The 19,323-nt window shown below is 42.9% G+C and overlaps 1 protein-coding gene across 7 annotated transcripts in view; it reads left to right on the forward strand.

Moving 5' to 3' along the window:
• The window catches only part of MCF2L2 (MCF.2 cell line derived transforming sequence-like 2), a 299,932-nt gene that overhangs the window by 126,824 nt on the left and 153,785 nt on the right, over positions 1-19,323 (forward strand). For all 7 annotated transcript variants that reach the window (XM_055409620.2, XM_055409628.2, XM_055409637.2 and 4 more), the window contains exons 11-12: positions 7,547-7,738; positions 10,071-10,262. In XM_055409620.2, coding sequence (XP_055265595.2) covers positions 7,547-7,738; positions 10,071-10,262 — 384 coding nt within the window. The remainder of the gene's footprint in view (positions 1-7,546; positions 7,739-10,070; positions 10,263-19,323) is intronic.

Below are 19,323 nucleotides of genomic sequence, written 5' to 3' on the forward strand. Positions count from 1 at the left end.
AGTGTGATCCTCTGGCCAGCAGCATAGATGTCACCTCAGTGAGAACTTATTAGAAATATGGGGAAATCTCAGGCCCAGCCTCAGAATCAAAATCTTCATTTTAATAAGATCTCCAGGTGTTTGATAAGCACATTAAAGTTAAGCGTTTAACATTCAAATTATTGTTAGAGACATTCATTGTTGTTGTTTGGTTGCTCAGTTGTTTCCAACTCTTTGTGAACCTATGGACTGTAGCCCGCCAGGCTCCTCTGTCCGTGGAATTTTCCAGGCAAGAATACTGGAGTAGGTGCCATTTCCTCCTCCAGGGGATCTTCCTGACCCAGGGATCAAACCTGTGTCTCCTATGTTGGTGGGCAGATTTTTTACCGCTGAGCCAGTGGGGAAATTCCCTAAAAGTATGGTAGCAAATGTAAGCCAAAGCCAGTCTGGCTTTAAGAGCTATGAGTTGTGAGCTCTGGGCTGAAAGTACTTGTGCAGTTCATGAGCACACAGGCCCACCTGTGCACGCAGACGTTCACTCAGCAGTCCCACCCTTCCCTTGTGAGCACCCCTGTTATCCATGATCGTTGACAGCTAATCACTTTAGTGCTGAAGGCATGAGTTATGAGAAATGTTTATTAAACAGTGAAAAAAAGCTGGAATTTTATGTATGTGATATCTCTGTGTCTCGGAGTCTCCAAGATACTCAGTCTCAGAGACTCAATTTTATGTAATTATAGTTTTTTTCAAGTGAACTCCTTATTAAATGTGGATACTATGTATTTTCATTTATGTACATTCATATTTTAGGGAATATATGCCTCATCAATCCCAATACCTTCATTTTTGGTTTGAAAAATATGGTTTTATATATAAATACATACACAAAGGTAGCTGCTGACCTGATAGGAAGGTATTCATTCATCACCAGGTATTCCTTGTCTTAAATTCTGTGGCTGTAAGTGGTGAACCAGACAGTTCAGTTCAGTTTCAGTTCAGTCTCTTAGTTGTGTCCAACTCTTTGTGACCCCATGAACTGCAGCACGCTAGGCCGTCCATCACCAACTGCTGGAGTCTACCCAGACCCATGTTCATTGAGTCGGTGATGCCATCCAACCATCTCATCCTTTGTCTTCCCCTTCTCCTCCTGCCCTAAATCTTTCCCAGCATCAGGGTCTTTTCAAATGAGTCAGCTCCTCACATCAGGTGGCCAGAGATTTGGAGTTTCAGCTTCAACATCAATCCTTCCAATGAACACCCTGATCAGTCAAGACCCTATTTTCACACAAGTTGCGTTCTACTGCGGAGAGACAGACAAGTGACAGTAATCAGATAAATCAATATCAGATAGTGACAGATGAGATGGGGAAAATTACAGGACATGAGAGAAAGTGAGTGGGGGGTACTACTTCAGTAGTTAGGAAAGGCCTTTCAGACCTTTGATCTGAGATCTGGATAGCCATGCAAAGATTTAGGGAATAGCAGTCAAGGCAGAGAAGCCGCAAGGACAAAGGTCTTGAGGTGGAAACGAGGGTGGGAGTCCCAGCAGTGTGGCTGGACTGTGGTGAGCTAGGAAAGAACAGGTGGGAGCACTGGTGGTGAGGATTCGATTTTATTCTCAGTGGAAGGGAAAGCCGTTGGACAGTGCTCTGGGTTGTGTTTGAAGTACTGAGGGTGGATCTGCATGACTGCATTCACATTCTCTCTTCTGCCCACCTCCTTAGACTTGTGATCTTTGGTACATACTTTAAAAATCGCTGACTGTGGGTAGGGGTGAAACCTGTGGTCACAGGACATCTTTCTTGGGCAACTTTCCTGAACCACCTGGACTCACCCACTGCAGATGACCCACAGAGTCCACATTGGTTTTACCCATTCTGTGCCTTATTTACCTTGGTTTTTTACTTGTTTTCTAAAGGATGCAGTAGACCTTTCCATTTGCCTTTGAGTGATCCAAACAAAGCCATCTAATCGTAATCGGGACTTTTTAAACATACCTTCACTCAGATTTCTAAGTAGAATTGTTTCTTCAAGTGATATGGGCTTGGCTAGTCTCTTTGTCCTGTAAATTGTTAAAGGAAAGAGGTGATGTTTGGATAGAATCTACCGAAATCTACTTGAGGTTTGTCTTTTCTCAGCACTTGGGGTCAGCTTCTTCTGAAGCATAACCACACACTGATTTCTGGGTTCTTGCCAGGTTCCTTATTCTCTGTAGTGGTATCATCCTCACAGGTTACCTCTGAGTCAACTCTCTAACCAGATCCTCTTGCATATTAATTGAACCTGCTCTTTTACCCTGTTCTGGTTTGAGGGTTTAATTGTCTTTTGGGTGCTCGGCTCTCATTCTTAGAAGCGATGGTTCAGTCCCCCTCACTTCTTTAAAAGCAGAACTTCCTATAGAGTTTTGGCTGTGAGGCATGCTCAGGCCTTTGGTAATGGGCCAGCAAGGAATGGATCCAGACAAAACAGTGAGACCCAACACTTTTTCAGCCTTGACATCTCCCTCCAGGGCCAGGGCCCAGGAGTTACCCTACTGTGTCCAAGAAGGCATGGAACCCAGATCATTAACCTAGAGATATAAGGTAGCTGGAAGTGCTACATGACTTTTTTTGTAGTGGAAATTTTCAAGTACACGAAAAAGATTGACTAGTACGAGGGACTCCCATGTGTCTACAGCTCAGTTCCAACAACCATTAACTTTCTGCCTTTCTTGTTTCACCTGGCTCATTTCCCCATGCATGCACTCCACTCCGCTGCTGTTACTATCTGTGGGTCTGTTCTGGGTTCCCTGATATGACAGCATCACCCCTTCTTCACCATTTTCTTCTACAGTATACACGCCCATCTTCCATTATAACAGTAGTGTCTTTGGCGGGTGGAGGATATGATAACTTGTTATTACAATAAAGGCTTTGAATTACAAGCTGCAACTTGACTATCCAACCTTCCGAAATTTTCAGCATCTGAAAGATGCCAGGCCGACTTATGATCAGAGCGCTGGATTTCAGCTATTTCTTTTTTATTATTTCTTTTTTTACTTTGGAACTTTTGTTCCCTGATTACCTTGAGCAGAAGCTGTATAGACTGAAAAAGAGGCTACAATTTGGAGGTTTTGCAGTAAAGTTCTTTGCAGGCAACTAAAGGATTTGATAGTCATAGCTGTACAGCCATTATTCTAGAACGTGTGGAGAGACCATGTGGACTGGAAGGTGGTAAGACACGAGCTTTGGAGTCAGATGGAACTGGATTCAAATCTTGGCTCTAACAACTACCAGCTATGTGACTCTAGTCAAGTTTCTTAGCCTTTCTGAATGTAACCTCTGATCTATAAAATGGATAATAAGGATTCCTACCTCACAAGAGTCCCTGGGAAGATGAATGAACCTGCTGTATAATAAGGACTTAGTGAGTGCCTGGAACGTAGTAGGTGGTCAGCGCTTAGAAGCTATTAATAATATCCATTCATTTCAGTAATTTTCCAGCCATTTGGTATTGACTTATGTGTTGTATTTATGGATCTCTTCCCCAAATCTATTTGGACCTATTACTCACATCTTTCCTCCAACATTGCAAGCATTTTAAGAACAGTTCTGAAGGTGTGATGCTGCATGCCAAATCCGGGGCAGCTGTGACCACCACAGGACGCCTGAGGAGCATCCATTGGTAAAATTCCCTGGGCCCAGAAAACTTGCAATATTCTTAATAAATTAGGTGCTGGACTTAGAAAAAAAGTCAACAGAGATTTCCTGGCCAAGTTTTCCTGTTTCTATATTTGGCTAAAGTCAGACAGGTTCAATCAACCAAATGAGGTCTGTGAGCTCGGGCAGGACAAGCACAGTCATTTTTCTCTGTGTGTGTTGGCCGCAGCTAGATTCTGGAGCCAGACTGCTTGAGTTTGAAGCCTGGCTCTTTTCTTTCCTACCCAGGTCACCTTGGGCCATTGTGTCTCCACTCCTCTTTTGTAAAACACCCCCCTGCTTTAAAGGTTTATTGTGAAGAGTTAAAGGAATAGTTAATGTAAACATTCAGAACAGTACTTAGCATATGGTAAACTCTCGGTGAATGTTTTTGTTGATATCACAGAGGTGGTGGGGTAAATTCTGGGCTGCAGAATGTTTCCTAGGTTCAATCTTCAGTGGCTGAGCAGTTCTGTTTCTTATATTCATCCTGCAAATATTTGTTGATTTCCTACCATGCCACACTGCTCTGAGTTCTGGACACAGGAGTGAACAAAACAGTCCAAGGAATTAGCATTGTAACCTTCTTTGAGTGATGGTGACCAGGGCCTCTATCTGGGCCTTTGCTGTTTTGAATAAGTGCACTGGGTATTTGTCCCTAAGTTCTTCTAAATAACCCTGCTTGATTCATATCATTTTATTCCTATATCATTATCCCAAAACAACAATCATTTGTTCTTAAGTACCTAATATGTGCTGTGTACTCTTAAAGAGCAGCTGAAAAAGAACTGGTGCATGCCAACAAGTGTCTGTGGGATAATGCGGGCAGTAGACAGCTGATCACAACACAGTCAAGTTCATGTTCTGGTTGAAAAAGGCATAGAGTGTTATGGGAGCTCAGAGGAGGGGCATCAAAATAAAATGGTGAAGTCAGAGAAAGTTTCCTGAAGTAGATGAACTCTGAAGGGTGGTTTGGAGTTAGTTCCAGAGTAGTGTGGGTACGTGGCGGGGGAGGGGGTGGTGTAGGGGTGAGGAGGTAAGGGGAGGGTTGATGAGGGAAGGATGGGGCTTTCTAGGCAGAAAGAGCGAGTAGAGAAGGTATGGAGGTTCAAAGTCATCTGTTTGGAGAACTACAAAGGAGCCGTTAGTCCAGTTACAGCAGAGGACGGGGTGACAGAGTGAACGGGGAGGAGGCACAGGTGTGAGCCAGGTAGTGAAAGACCTTTTGTGCATTCCTCAGGAGTTTGAACTTCCTCCTGAAGACAGTAGGGAGTCAAGAAAGGATCTGAGGCTCTGCAGTGATATAGACATGAATAGACATCATGAAGGAATTGCTGCTTCATCAGCCCTGTGGAGCATGACTTAAAGGAGAGTTTAAAGGAAATCAAGGAGACCAGCTGTCCCAGTCAGAAAGTACCAAGGTCTGAACACACAGTGACTGGGAGGTGGTAGGGAAGGGCTCAGAGTTCCAAAGGTATTAAGAATGAGGTGTGTTCTGTGGGACGTGGTGAATGATTGACTAGGTAGGAAGCAGGAGCTTTAAAATTGCTGAAATCATAAACCACTGTAAATTAAGAGTGTCACGTTGTCATCATCTGGAGTCATCATGATTCCTTGTGTTACTATGAAAAGCTAAACCAGGGCAAATGCGGTAGCTTGGATGCTCAACATGGTCAGTGAGGGTGTGAGTGGGCCTTCTGTCCTGAGGCCTTTGAGGACATGGCAGTCCTCTGTCTTGACTCAGGTCAGTGTCTTTCACACAATTCCAGCCAAGCAGATCACTGCATCCCCTAGTTCATTGGTTCATTTGTTCTTTAATCTTATTGGCCAGATATTTATGGGATGCCTGCTAAGTGATCTCATGGAGCTTATGTAATGGTGGGCATGGGTGGAAGAAGAAGGAATCATATATTAAAGTAAAAAAAGAAAATACTTTCAGATAGAGGTCAGTGGTTTTCAAAAATGAAAACAGTGAGGGAGAGGGCCTGGGAGGTTGGCTAAGAGCTTCGACCTGGGAGGAACATCCCAGGGAATGGTGGCGAGATAGCAGCTAGTTTGGTTGCTCACCTGGATTACTGCAGTCGCTCCGTAACTGGTCTCCTTGCTTTCCCTGTTCTCTGCCATTTTTGACACTACAGCTGAAGCAATCCTTTCAAAAATATCCTCTACTCAAAACCCTTCCGCACACCCCATGTCATAATGAGTAAGAGACAAAGCACCCACAATGGCAGCAAGGCCCTCCCTGGTCAGACCCTTTTCTTTCCTCTCTGATCATGTCTCCTCCTTTCCTCCCTGCTTTCTCTGCTGCAGCCCCAGTGGCTTCCTCCTGATGCCTGAACATGTCAAACATGCTCCCATCTTTCTGCCAAGTGCTGCATGGTTGTCCCTCACTTTAGGTTTTGGCTCTTGTGGCATGTTGGTGGCCACTGCCTGGCATAAACCAGAATTCCAGACTCTCAAAAGAAAGCAGGTCTTCAACATAAAGCATACTCTTTGCACAAACAGTTTAGGTATCATGAGTCATTCTTTTCTAAAAAAAAAAAATTGGGGGGGTTGCTCTGGGTCTTCATTGCAGTGCACAGGCTTCTCATTGAAGTGGCTTCTCTTGTGGAGCACAGGCTCTAGGCATGCAGGCTCAGTAGTTACAGCTTGAGGGCTCTAGAGCACAGGCTTAGTAGTTGTGTCACCTGGGCTTAGTTGCTCCACGGCATGTGGAATCTTCTCAGACCAGGAATTGAACCCATGCCCCCTACACTGGCAGGCAGATTCTTATCCACTATACCATACCACCAGGGAAGTCCCTTGAGTCATTCTAATTAAGGATGATAGGAACCCTCCTGACTTCCACAGGTGCCAGCCAAGGACCAGCCTAGCAAACAGACCTTTCTAAGGATGACAGTCTCAGGCTACTGTGCTAACTTTTCTGCACAGCATGGCTAGTACCTTCCCAATGAGCCCTTCTCTTGCCACCTTCTTTAAAATAGCAGCTCCTCTACCAGCACTCCCCGCCCTCCTCTCCCTGTTTACTTTTTCTCCATAGCACTCATCACTGGCTAAGATACTATATCATCTACATATTTGTTTATTGCCTGCATCTCCTACTAAAATGTAAGCTTCGTGAGGGGAGGAATTTTTGCCTGGTTTGTTTACCATCAAACCCCCAGCACCTGGACAGTGCTTGGTACATGGCAGGTAATAATATATGATGAATGAATTAAAAACAGGAAAACATGGCACATGTGGTTAGAACAAAACAAGCTGTGCAGAAAGAGGTAGGAGATGCGGTTGCTGAGCTGATGAGTTGAGAGCAGACAGGGACCTTGTGGGCTGCAGGAAACAGCTTAGACAAACATATTTCTTAAGTCTCACGATCTCTCCATAGGATTGCCCAAACCAGACCTTTACCATTTTCTGAACCTCAACTCACTCTCCTCTCTCCTTGGGGCAACATATCTATCTTTTTTCCTTTTCATTCAGTTGATAGGATAATTCAGTCTCCAATTCTGTCCAGTGTAACACTTCATGCTCTTCTGCCCTAGAATTTATCACAGTTGTAATAAGTTAATTATTTTTATATTTCATTTAGTATCTGAGTTCTTCATTGAACTGAAAAATCCTAGGTTGTTAATGCTATATCCTCAGTGCCTAACCCAGAACTCAACAAATATCTGAATGAATGACTTGCTTTTCTTCAGAGTGCAGATGACCCTGGACTAGGCTAGGGCTTCCTGGGGACTTGAACCACCCCAGTGCTTTCCCATGCTCTCAGCCTGAAACCTGATCATCATTTCCCTAGCCTCCCCGCAGATTTGAAGCACACAGTGCCAGGCAAATCCCGGCGTCACCATGACTCAGTTTCTGATGCTTGGCTGTGGATGTTCACTTTGCAGGAGTCCTTGGAAAAGGCCCAGCTGCTTGCAGTAATTGGGGACCAGCTTATCCAAAGCCATCATTATGCAGTGGACTCCATCAGACCCAGGTGTGTGGAGCTCAGGCACCTTTGTGATGACTTCATCAATGAAAACAAAAAGAGACATGACATTTTAGAAAAGTCCTTGGAGTTGCATAGAAGGTTGGACAAGGTGAGCAAAACTGAGCCATGACCATGATGTGTGCAAAATGTCCTGTGAAGAAGTCTTAATCATATTTGCCCTTCCTACCCCTCATTATTGTTGAGAGGATAAAGTGCTTCATGTGGAACAGTACTCAATCTGAAGTTATAGAAATATTGAAGGTGAAAAATGCCCTAGGCATCAACCATATCCCCTTTGAATGAAAAAAAGTCCACATCTTCTGTGTGGACTCAGACTTAAAGTGTCTTTTGAAGCCCTTCTTGATGCCCCATCAAGTGTACAGAGAACCAAGCACTATAGTTGCAAAGTGCTTCTCCTCATTAAAGGCATCAGATTGTGAATCCTTTTGAAGAAGCGTAAGTAATAATCACCATTATACCCTCCTACCATGTATTGAGCACCTACTGTGTTTCTACCAGGAGCATAATTGCATCATCTATTTAATCCTCAATATAACCTGTGAAGAAGATAATAATGGCCTCATTTAAGAGACAGAAATTGATATTCAACATAGTTGAATGGGTCGATGAGTCACAGCATTTAGTACATAAGGTGAGCGTGCTATAATTGCAGATTTCCTGATGGACCACTCTGAAGACTCTGATTCAGTAAGTCTGGGATGATACCCAGAAATCAGTATTTTCATCGAGTGTCCAGGTGATTTGGTGCAGGTGGTACCTAGACAACACTGAGGAACCCTGAAATAAAAGGTTGCCCACGACCACACATGGGGTAAAAGGGGATTGCAGATTTTCAGGTCAGGATGGCCAAATTCCAAGACCCAGACTTCTTAGACTAGACCGCAACTCTGTTTGCAGAGTGCTCACGGGGAGGGGGTGCCTCCCCCTGACACTCCGCTGCCCTTCAGCGGTGATCTCTGAGGCAGGTGGCCAGTCAGCAGGGGTGTGACTTCTGGAGTCTTCCCTGTCAGCTGTTCCAGCCAACACAGGGCTCATACCATGAGTCAGCATGCTCCATTCCCACAGCTGTTTCTCTCTGATAGCTGGGAGCACCCGCCCAGGCTGTTTACATCATCCCATTGCCAAAGGGATTTTAGTGTCAAGGAAATACAGCTGCTCCAGAAGCAAGTGGCTCAGAAGGGCCTGGAACACCGCCTGCTCTGTGTGCTGTGCTCTTAGCAAGATTGGATAGCCGCTGTCTCCCTCACTCCATTTCTGCTCCAGACATAATAGCCTAATGCGATCTGTGGAGGGTGTGTATATGTGTGTGTGTGTGTGTGTGTGTGTGTGTCAGGGAACAAGTAGCTGCTGTGACTCTGCAGAAGACCCCATCCTAGTGTTTTCTGCAGATATAGGCATGATTTTAAAAAGAAAGTTTTCACAGTATGTATCAAAACATAATTTCATATTATTTTGAAAATCCAAACATATCAGAAGGAGGAGGAAAACAGTTATTCATGGATGCTACTTACGTTCTACTCCCCTCCTCATCCCCACACAATGGGAATCATCCATTTTAATATATCTTTATATGATTTCTTTGTAATTCTAAAAGTAGTACACATTCAGTGCAGGTAATTTAGGAGAAAAGACAAACTTAAGTTGCCTATAATTTTCCCACTCAGAGATAACTACTTTGGAGCTCCCTTTGAATCTTTTTTTCTCTGTACAGTTATTTTATATAGCTCTTTAGGTCACGCAATAAATGGTAATGCAGATGTACTTGCAAGGGCAGCTTCTTTTCATATAAATATTCAGATAGCACAAGGACCCTGTCTTTCTGTTTAAGTTTTTTAAAAATTGAATTGTTAGAATTCTTTACCTATGTGATTTCATCCCAACATTCTGGAAAGTTTAAATACTGCTGTTCTGAGTCAAGAGTTTTGCACCCTTAGATTCTTCCCTTGGAAAGACAAATAGAAATGGGGACAAAGGAAAATGGTATTCTTGTTAAAAGAAACATTCCCTCTATCAGGAGGGCCCAGGCCTGAAGTCTCATTTTTCACTCTATGCTCCTGTAACCAATTAAGATGCAAGAAAAGCGGCCTAGAGGTTAGACCCAAAAAGCCATTTTTTGTATTTTTCAGTGGTTAGACCAACCATAGAAATAACTCAACTCTCTCCTCTTAGAGATGTGGCAATTACTGTCAGTGGAGAAGAATGTTTATGTGATTTATTTTTCGATTAAGTGACTTTCCTAAAAAGTATGCAGATATAAAATTGATTTGGGCTTATCCACCTGGATGACATGTCATCCCATGATAATTGCCTGTTATCTCAGAATCTTTGTGGACCCCATATGAGCTTGGACCTCCTGAGGATGGTTGTTGCTGAGCTGTGGGCAGGCTAACTGCACAGGGCACTGTGTTTCTTTCCAAAAGGTCAGCCAGTGGTGTGAAGCAGGAGTCTACCTCTTGGCTTCCCAAGCTGTAGACAAGTGCCAGTCCCGAGAGGGCATTGACATTGCCTTGAATGACATTGAGACATTCCTGGGCACAGCAAAGGAGTACCAGTTGCCCAACTCCAAGGACTTTTACAGCCAGTATGAGTTGATGCTCACTCTTGATATAAAGGTAATGTTTCTGAGTTATTTTGATCCATGGTTGGGAAAGGGATATTGGGGGACATTGCATGTTGCCCAAGAAAATTTATGTTGGATGTACTGAGCAGATTAACCAGTTCTTGAGCTCTCAAGTGGCCTCTTAGACTTCTGGTCTGTGCTTCCCAGAAAACTGACCCTTCATGGCTTGATTCAAATAACTTTCATTCTCTGTCATTCATTTCTCTGCAAATACTTACAGGTATCTCACATATCACACTCTGTGCTGAAGGCCGAGGACACAGTTATGAACAGAAATAGATGTGGTTCCATCCTTCACTGAACTTACAGTTTATGTATGGGAGAGGCTGACAATAAATATCAAATATAAAACACAAATTGTATTGTAAACTAAGATAAATGCTTAAGAGGATGTATTCAGGGTTCTATTGGGTATAAAACAGAGGAACTTGACCTGGATTGAGGGTCAGGGAAGTTCCCTGGGAAGATTCACTTGAGCCAAGGCCCGGAAAATGAATAGAGAAGATGGGAGAGGCTTTCCAGATTGAAGGATCAGCATGTGCAAGATTTCAGGGCTGAAGGGAACCTGGCACAAGTTCAGAACCCCAAATTCAGAACAGCTGGAGTACAGAACACAAAGAGTGTTTGGGGTGAGATTAGAGAGGGGTAGATGAGTTGGGGCTTTGTGGGGCATATGAAGGAGTTTGGTCTTTACTCTGAGAACCACTGAAGGATTTAAGAAGGAGAGTAACTGGATCAGATTTGCATTTCGAGAGGAGTACTTTTTCTGTGAAGCCAACAGAGTTATAGATAGTACACTTTCCTCTTAGAGCCATATCACCTTGTATGTACTTCTGCTGAAGGGGCTTTCTTAAACCTATTTTGAGTCATGGACCCTTTTGAGAATCTGATACACATATTTTTAGGGTTCTGTACTCTCAGAATGATTGAATGGAACTTGATGTAGGTACTGTTTACAAAGATATGGGAAGAATTTAGGACACCTAATACGGATGGTGAAGCATCCCGGACTAGCAAGAAACAGGGAACATTTACCACCACTAAGCCTGAAAGACAAATGGGAACTCAAGAAGCACTATAGCTGTAACTGTAAGAGAGATAGCCTGTAAGAGCTATGGCCTTGGGCAGAGGCCACAGCTGGTGGGGAAATATATAGCCCTACTTTTCTCTCCCTCTCAGATTTCCTAGTGGTTCATCTCACTGGCCAAACCCAACTAAAAGCCCACGGGCCTCTAGTGAGCCCATCTGATGGAGACTGTAGAGGTCAGCTTCCTGGGACACAGAGAAGTAGAGAGAAGATATAATGGGGGAGCAAACAAGGAATGCCCAGTATGTGTAGCTTTTATGATTAATTTTAAGGGAATACCTTGAAGGATATCCATGGATCCAGGCTAAGATCCTTTGCTTGAAAATGATACATAGCAAACTGCATTCTAGTTATTTATGTTTAATGTCTGTCTTGTTTGTTATACTGGAAGCTGCAGTGAGGCAAGAGCCTTACCCACCTCTGTGTTCCTGTGCCTAGCCTGTGCCTAGTATCTTACAGTCCATGTTTGTTAAACAAATGGACAGGCAGGTGGCAAATGGGCCAAGTACAGTGAGGGCAGCTTGGTGTGGGGTTGTGCCTCAGTGATAGTCTTTCCCTGACTCTTCCTGGTGGGTTTTGGTGTTGAGATATGATCTTAAAGTGGTGTTGGGGGTAGTTGGGCTGGTCTCCTTTCCCTAACACAGGGGCGCTTCTACTTCCCTGCAGAGAGGACAAAGAGAAGGTGCATCTAGTGTCTGTGCTGTATTGGAGACCCAGGACTTGGTAGCCTCAGGTCATATTCCCAAAGCAATTCAGTTCAGTTCAGTTCAGTTGCTCAGTCGTGTCCGACTCTTTGCGACCCCATGAATCACAGCACGCCAGGCCTCCCTGTCCATCACCAACTCCCGGAGTTCACTCAAACTCATGTCCATTGAGTCGGTGATGCCATCCAGCCATCTCATTCTCTGTCGTCCCCTTCTCTTCCCGCCACCAATCCCTCCCAGCATCAGGGTCTTTTCCAGTGAGTCAACTCGTTGCATGAGGTGGCCAAAGTATTGGAGTTTCAGCTTTAGCATCAGTCCTTCCAATGAACACCCAGGATTGATCTCCTTCAGAATGGACTGGTTGGATCTCCTTGCAGTCCAAGGGACTCTCAAGAGTCTTCTCCAATACCACAGTTCAAAAGCATCAATTCTTCGGTGATCAGCTTTCTTCACAGTCCAACTCTCACATCCATACATGACCATGGGAAAAACCATAGCCTTGACTAGACGGACCTTTGTTGGCAAAGTAATGTCTCTGCTTTTTAATATGCTATCTAGGTTGGTCATAACTTTCCTTCCAAGGAGTAAGCGTCTTTTAATTTCATGGCTGCAATCAGTATCTGCAGTGATTTTGGAGTCCAAAAAAATAAAGTCTGACACTGTTTCCACTGTTTCCCCATCTATTTCCCATGAAGTGATGGGACCAGATGCCATGATCTTCGTTTTCTGAATGTTGAGCTTCAAGCCAACCTTTTCACTCTCCTCTTTCACTTTCATCAAGAGGCTTTTGAGTTCCTCTTCACTTTCTGCCATAAGGGTGGTGTCATTTGCATATCTGAGTTTATTGATATTTCTCCCGGCAATCTTGATTCCAGCCTATGCTTCTTCCAGCCCAGCGTTCCTCGTGATGTACTCTGCATATAAGTTAAATAAGCAGGGTGACAATATACAAGCAGAACAGTCTCATTTAGCTCCATGTCCATTAGCTGCACAAACACATTTCAGGGAGGCTTGTGGCCACAGATGCCATTTTGGCCAATACCAGCAAACATTATAACCACATCTCCCACCAGAAAATGAGTAAAACTTAATGAGCCACTTCTGGGAAATAGGCAGAAACAACGAGGAAGGAGGAGACCAGAAGAGAAATTTATTTTAAAAACCCAAAATGGACCCTCCAAGTTCCCCAAACCCATCTTTTTCTTCTTTTGGTTTGGAGTAAAATTCTAGATGTTAATGTTCAGATATCCTGTTCTGTCAGAGAGTTTTATCCACTGAGGAGTAATGACTTGGTTGTCAAAATGGGTATTCTATAGATATAGAAATAATCCTCATTATATACATATACACACATTGGTACAGATAAATGTATCTCCTTAGTTGGACAGTTGGTTCCAGGCATAGAAACAAGATCCCTAGTATCAATGAGCACACCCACCTCTGAGATCTTAGTTTCTAATACCATTCTCCAGTAAATGAGAACTGGGCTCGTTGGAGAAATGGCCATATCTAGGACTGGGAAAGGAAATATACAAAATGATCCTAGAGAGGGATATCAAGATGGCAGAGTAGGGGATGCAAAGTTCATCTCTCCCAAAAAACATATCAAGATTACATCTGCACGTGGAACAATTCTCACTGAAAGCAAATGAGACTGGTAGAAAGATGCTTATACAACCAAAGCTGTAAGAAAGATCCACATGGAACTAGGTCAGGACCACACCCCTGGGAGAGGACACAAAGAAGGAGGGGGCCTTTGAGGGAGTGAGCAATTTGAACCACATATGGGCACCCCAGCCCTGGGATCTGACACAGGGAAGATGAGTCCCTTTAGTTGGTTTGAAAATTCCTGGGAACAAAGTGGATGAAGCACATTGAAATTTCCCAGGATTCTGACTAGTTTCCTGTGACTGCACCAATGACTGACTCAGCCCAAGCTAAGTGCTCACTTGGCTGCTCTTGCAGCTTGACACTAGGGCAAGAGCTGCCACAGCTTTTGGAAGAGTACAGTTGTGGGGGGTGGGGGTTGGAGCTGGCTCAGACCTGGCACAGCACCCAAACTGGGGTGAGAGCGGCCATTACTGGTGCTCATGGAGAAGGCAGATCCAGAGTAGTCTGAATTCTGACTTGTGTGCTGGGACCACTCCAGTACACACCCCAGTCCACACCAGGTGCCCACTCTGACCCCTCTTGTTCTAGCACTGCTTCCCTCTGGGGCAATTCTGGGGAAAGGGAGAGAGCCCACAGAATAGAACCACTGCAGACCCAACTCTCAGGGTCTGTTCTAGCAATCTGAGATCAGACCCCTCACCCAATAGGGCAGTGATGGCCACTGAGCTGAGGGGAGGTCTGAGTCACACCTGGCTCTGGCTTCAGCCCCTCCATCTCCAGCCCATAACCTACCAAGGCGATAGCTGCCAGCACACCCTGAGGAAAGATACGACTTGTGCTCATGTCAGATCCAGCTCTCCCACCAAAGCCACTGGGCATATGCAGACTATCTAGGGATGCTCCCATACAAGGACACCCCTTCATGACCAGGATACAGAACTGTTTCACCTAATTTCATAAAGACAGTAAAAGTTGTTTCAAAAGAAAGAACAAGGGGAAAAAATGTGAAAAAACAACTAATGAAACAGAGATAATTTACCAGATGAACAGTTCAAAGCATTAGTAATAAGAATGCTAACTGAACTAGGGAAAAGAATAGGTGAACATAGTGGAAATATTAACAAGGAACTAAAAAGTATAAAACAGAACCAGCCAGAACTTAAGAATACAATAACTGAAATGAAAAACACACTAGAAGGAATTAACAGCAGACCAGGTGAAACAGAAGAATACACAAGTGGTCTGGAAGACAGAATAATGGAAACCACCCAATCAAAATATCAGAAAGAAAACAAATTTTAAAAATGAACATAGATTAAGGGACCCCTGGAACAACATTAAACATACCAGCATTTGTATTATAGAGGCCCCAGAAGGAAAAGAGAGAGAGAGAGGAGTCAAAAATGTTTTTGATGAAATTATAGCTGAAAACTTCCCAAACCTGAGGAAGGAAACAGATAACCAGGTACAAGAAGCACAGAGCAGCCCACACCAGATGAACCCAAAGAGACCCACATTCAGTTCAGTTCAGTTCAGTCGCTCAGTTGTGTCCGACTCTTTGTGACGCCATGAATCACAGCACGCCAGGGCTCCCTATCCATCACCAACCCCCGCAGTTCACTCAAACTCACGTCTATGAGTCGGTGATGCCATCCAGCCATCTCATTCTCTGTCGTCCCCTTCTCCTCCCGCCCCCAATCCCTCCCAGCATCAGAGTCTTTACCAATGAGTTAACCCTTCGCATTTGGTGGCCAAAGTATTGGAGTTTCAGCTTTAGCATCAGTCCTTCCAATGAACACCCAGGATTGATCTCCTTTAGAATGGACTGGTTAGATCTCCTTGCAGTCCAAGGGACTCTCAAGAGTCTTCTCTAGCACCACAGTTCAAAAGCATCAATTCTTCGGCTATCAGCTTTCTTCACAGTCCAACTCTCACATCCATACATGACCACGGGAAAAACCATAGCCTTGACTAGACGGACCTTGGTTGGCAAAGTAATGTCTCTGCTTTTTAATATGCTATCTAGGTTGGTCATAACTTTCCTTCCAAGGAGTAAGCGTCTTTTAATTTCATGGCTGCAATCAGCATCTGCAGTGATTTTGGAGCCCAAAAAAATAAAGTCAGCCACTGTTTCCCCATCTATTTCCCATGAAGTGATGGGACCAGATGCCGGGTTCTTAGTTTTCTGAATGTTGAGCTTTAAGCCAACTTTTTCACTCTCATCAAGAGGCTTTCTAGTTCCTCTTCACTTTGTGCCATAAGGGTGGTGTCATCTGCATATCTGAGGTTATTGATATTTCTCCCGGCAATCTTGATTCCAGCTTGTGCTTCCTCCAGCCAGCGTTTCTCATGATGTACTCTGCATAGAAGTTAAATAAGCAGGGTGACAATATACAGCCTTGACATACTCCTTTTCCTATTTGGAAGTAATTAAAATGACAAAAGTTGAAGATAAAGAGAATTCTAAAGGCAACAAGAAGGGGTTAAAAAAAGAGTTATATACAAGGGAACCCCAATAAGGCTATCAGCTGATTTTTCTGCAGAAACTGCAGTCCAGAGTGAGTGGCCATGATATATTTAAAATGCTGAAAGAAAAAAACCTACAATGTGTGATACTCTACACAGTAAGATTATCTTTTAGAATTGAATGCGAAATAACTTATTAGATGAGCAAAAAGTAAAAGAGTTCATCAATACTAAATAAATGTTAAAAGAGATGATTCAAAGTGGAAAGAAAAGGCTACAAGAAGTAAGAATCTATAGGAAAGGAAAAATCCCAATAGTAAAAGCAAATATGTAGTGAAGGCTATGGATGAACCACTTAACTAAGCTGATAGGACGATTAAAAGATAAAAAATAATAAAATTAAACATAGCTACAGTGAACAGTGAAGGGATACGCATGAAGATGTAAAATGCACATCAAAAACACAAAACATGAGGGAGGGGCAGTAAAAAAGTGTAGCTGCTTTAGAATGTGTTTTAATTTAAATGAGTACCAGTTTGAAACAAATAAATATAGGTAAACATATATGAACCCCATAATAACCACAAATCAAAACCTACAACAGATATACAAAAATCAGAGAGAGAGGAACACAAGCATTCCACTAAAGAAAATCATGAAACCACAAGAAACTAAAAGAAGGAAAGGACAGAGAACAACTACAAAAACCAGAAAACAAGTAACAAAATGGCAGTGAGTACAAAAGTTATCAATAATTACTGTATACGTCAGTAGACTAAATTCTCCAGTCAAAGGACATAGAATGGCTGATTGGATAAAAAAAGAATACCTCTCTATATGTGACTTACAAGGGACTCACTTCAGAGCTAGACAGACAGACTGAAAGTGAGAGGAAGGAAAAAGGTATTTTGTACAGATGGAAACAGCAATAAAGAGAAGGTAATAGTAATATCAGACAAAATGGACTTTAAAACAAAGTCTATAACAAAGGACAAAGAAGGGTATTATTTAATGATAAAGGGATTAATACAAGAATATACAAGGGGTATAACTCTTATTAACATATATGCACCTAGTATGGGAAAACCTAAATCTATAAAGCAAATATTAACAGATCTAATGGGAAGCTTCCCAGTGGCTCAGTGGTAAATAATTTGCCTGCAATGCAGGAGATGCAGGAGACGTGAATTTAATCCCTGGGTCAGAAAGATCCCCTGGAGGAGGAAATGACAATCTTTCCCAGCATCAGGGTCTTTTCAAATGAGTCAGTTCTTCACATCAGGTGGCGAAGTACTGGAGTTTCAGCTTCAGCATCAGTCCTTCCAATGGAATATTCAGGGTTGATTTCCTTTAGGATTGACTGGTTTGATCCCCTTGCTGTCCAAGGGACTCTCAAAAGTCTTCTCCAACACCACAATTCGAAAGCATCAATTTTTCGGCACTCATTCTTCATTATGGTCCAACTCTCACGACTACAAACCATAGCTTTGACTATATAGACTTTTGTTGGCAAAGTGATATCTCTGCTTTTTAATATGCTGTCTAGATTTGTCATAGCTTTCCTTCCAAGGAGCAATCGTCTTTTAATTTCATGGCTGCAGTCACTGACTGCGGAGCCCAAGAAAATAAAATCAGTCAGTGCTTCCACTATTTCTCCTTATATTTGCCATGAAGTAACTTATACTTAGAACTGGACATGGAACAATGTTCCATGAACATGAACATCATTCAAAATTGGGAAAGGAGTACGTCTATTCATCACCTCCACTGTATAATCATGAGGGATTGCTACCTATTTTCATAAATCAAGTTTTATCAGAACACAGTTGCTGTCTTTAATTTATATATTATCTATCATCTAAGACTGCTTTTATGCTAAAATAGCCAAGTTTGGCAGATTCATCAGAGACTAGAGGATCTGCAAAGCCTGAAATATTTACTGTTTGGTCCTTTTCAAAAAAATTGCAATCTGTGGTCTAGATCAAAACTTTTCAATAGAAATATAATGTAAACCATATATGTAATTCAGATTTTCTGGTAGCTGCATTTTAAAAAATAAAAAGAAACAAATTAAATCAATTTTTATAATGTTTTCTTCTACCTTTGTGCAAAATATTTCAACATACAATCACTGTTGTATAATTAATTATGTTTTAATGAGATATTTCATGTTATTTTTTCAAGTAAATGTTCAAAATCCAGTGTGTATTTAAACAGTGCAGCTCAATTCAGACTAGCCACATTCCAGGTGCTCACTAACCACATGTGGGTACTGGATGGACAGTTCAGGTCTGCCTTCAGACCCTCCAAGGAGTGAAACCAGCCTCAGATTTTAGTGCAGAGGTCAGCCTTGACAGGGCCTTAGGCTATAGGGGAAGAGTTGTTCCATAGCTAACATTCCAGTCCTCAGGGATCTTTGCTCTTTCCTCAGAAGATGGTTCAGCATAGAAAAGACAAATTAACTTGTTCAGTTGCAAAATGCGGCAACCTCCCTGGGTGTGTGTGCTGAGCCTGTGCTTTTGGAATTTGGCAGCCTCAGACCACCCTGCATGGGTTATTGTGGTTCAAGTCTTCTGAGTCCCTTCTTTGGTGGTTAAAATCATCCACAAGATGGAAGTCAGAGTCAGCATGACAAAGAGGAAGCTACCCACTTCCGTGACCCATCAGAGTTGAAGGGACAGCATGCTGAAAGAAACATATTTCAGCTGGATTCAGGCCTCGGGGAAACCCAGGTGAAACAGTTCTGGTTTCTTGTTCTCCTGAACCTCTGCCTTAGGGCACATAGTCCCTTATGAGAACATGTTTGAGTTCCATCTTTCCCCTGGTATTTCATCAGTTTATTTCTTTCCTACTTATATAGAGAGAAGAGGTCTCACAGAATAAAGTTTAAATGTATATCCTTTTCATCACACATCCTTGTGGTTCCCTTGATCCTGCCTCAGGATTTAGCTACCCCTTCCCCTACGATACTTACAGTCTTTTCTCCACCAGGGCCTTTATTCAGGTTACATTTCTCATTTTGGAATCATTCTTTTGTAAGTTGGCCTGTGACATCCTTTTCTACCATGAATGGATTTGGCTTAGTGAGCATTTACCCACTCAGCATATATTAACTCACAGTCAACAAAAGAGTCCGAAGTACTTGCAGTATTTGGATACAGTCTCAAAAATGACAGAATGATTTC

The sequence above is a fragment of the Moschus berezovskii genome, chromosome 1, assembly GCF_049115385.1.
Source record: "Moschus berezovskii isolate FMDL1 chromosome 1, NW_MosBer_1.0, whole genome shotgun sequence".
In the NCBI taxonomy this organism is placed as follows: Eukaryota; Metazoa; Chordata; class Mammalia; order Artiodactyla; family Moschidae; genus Moschus; species Moschus berezovskii.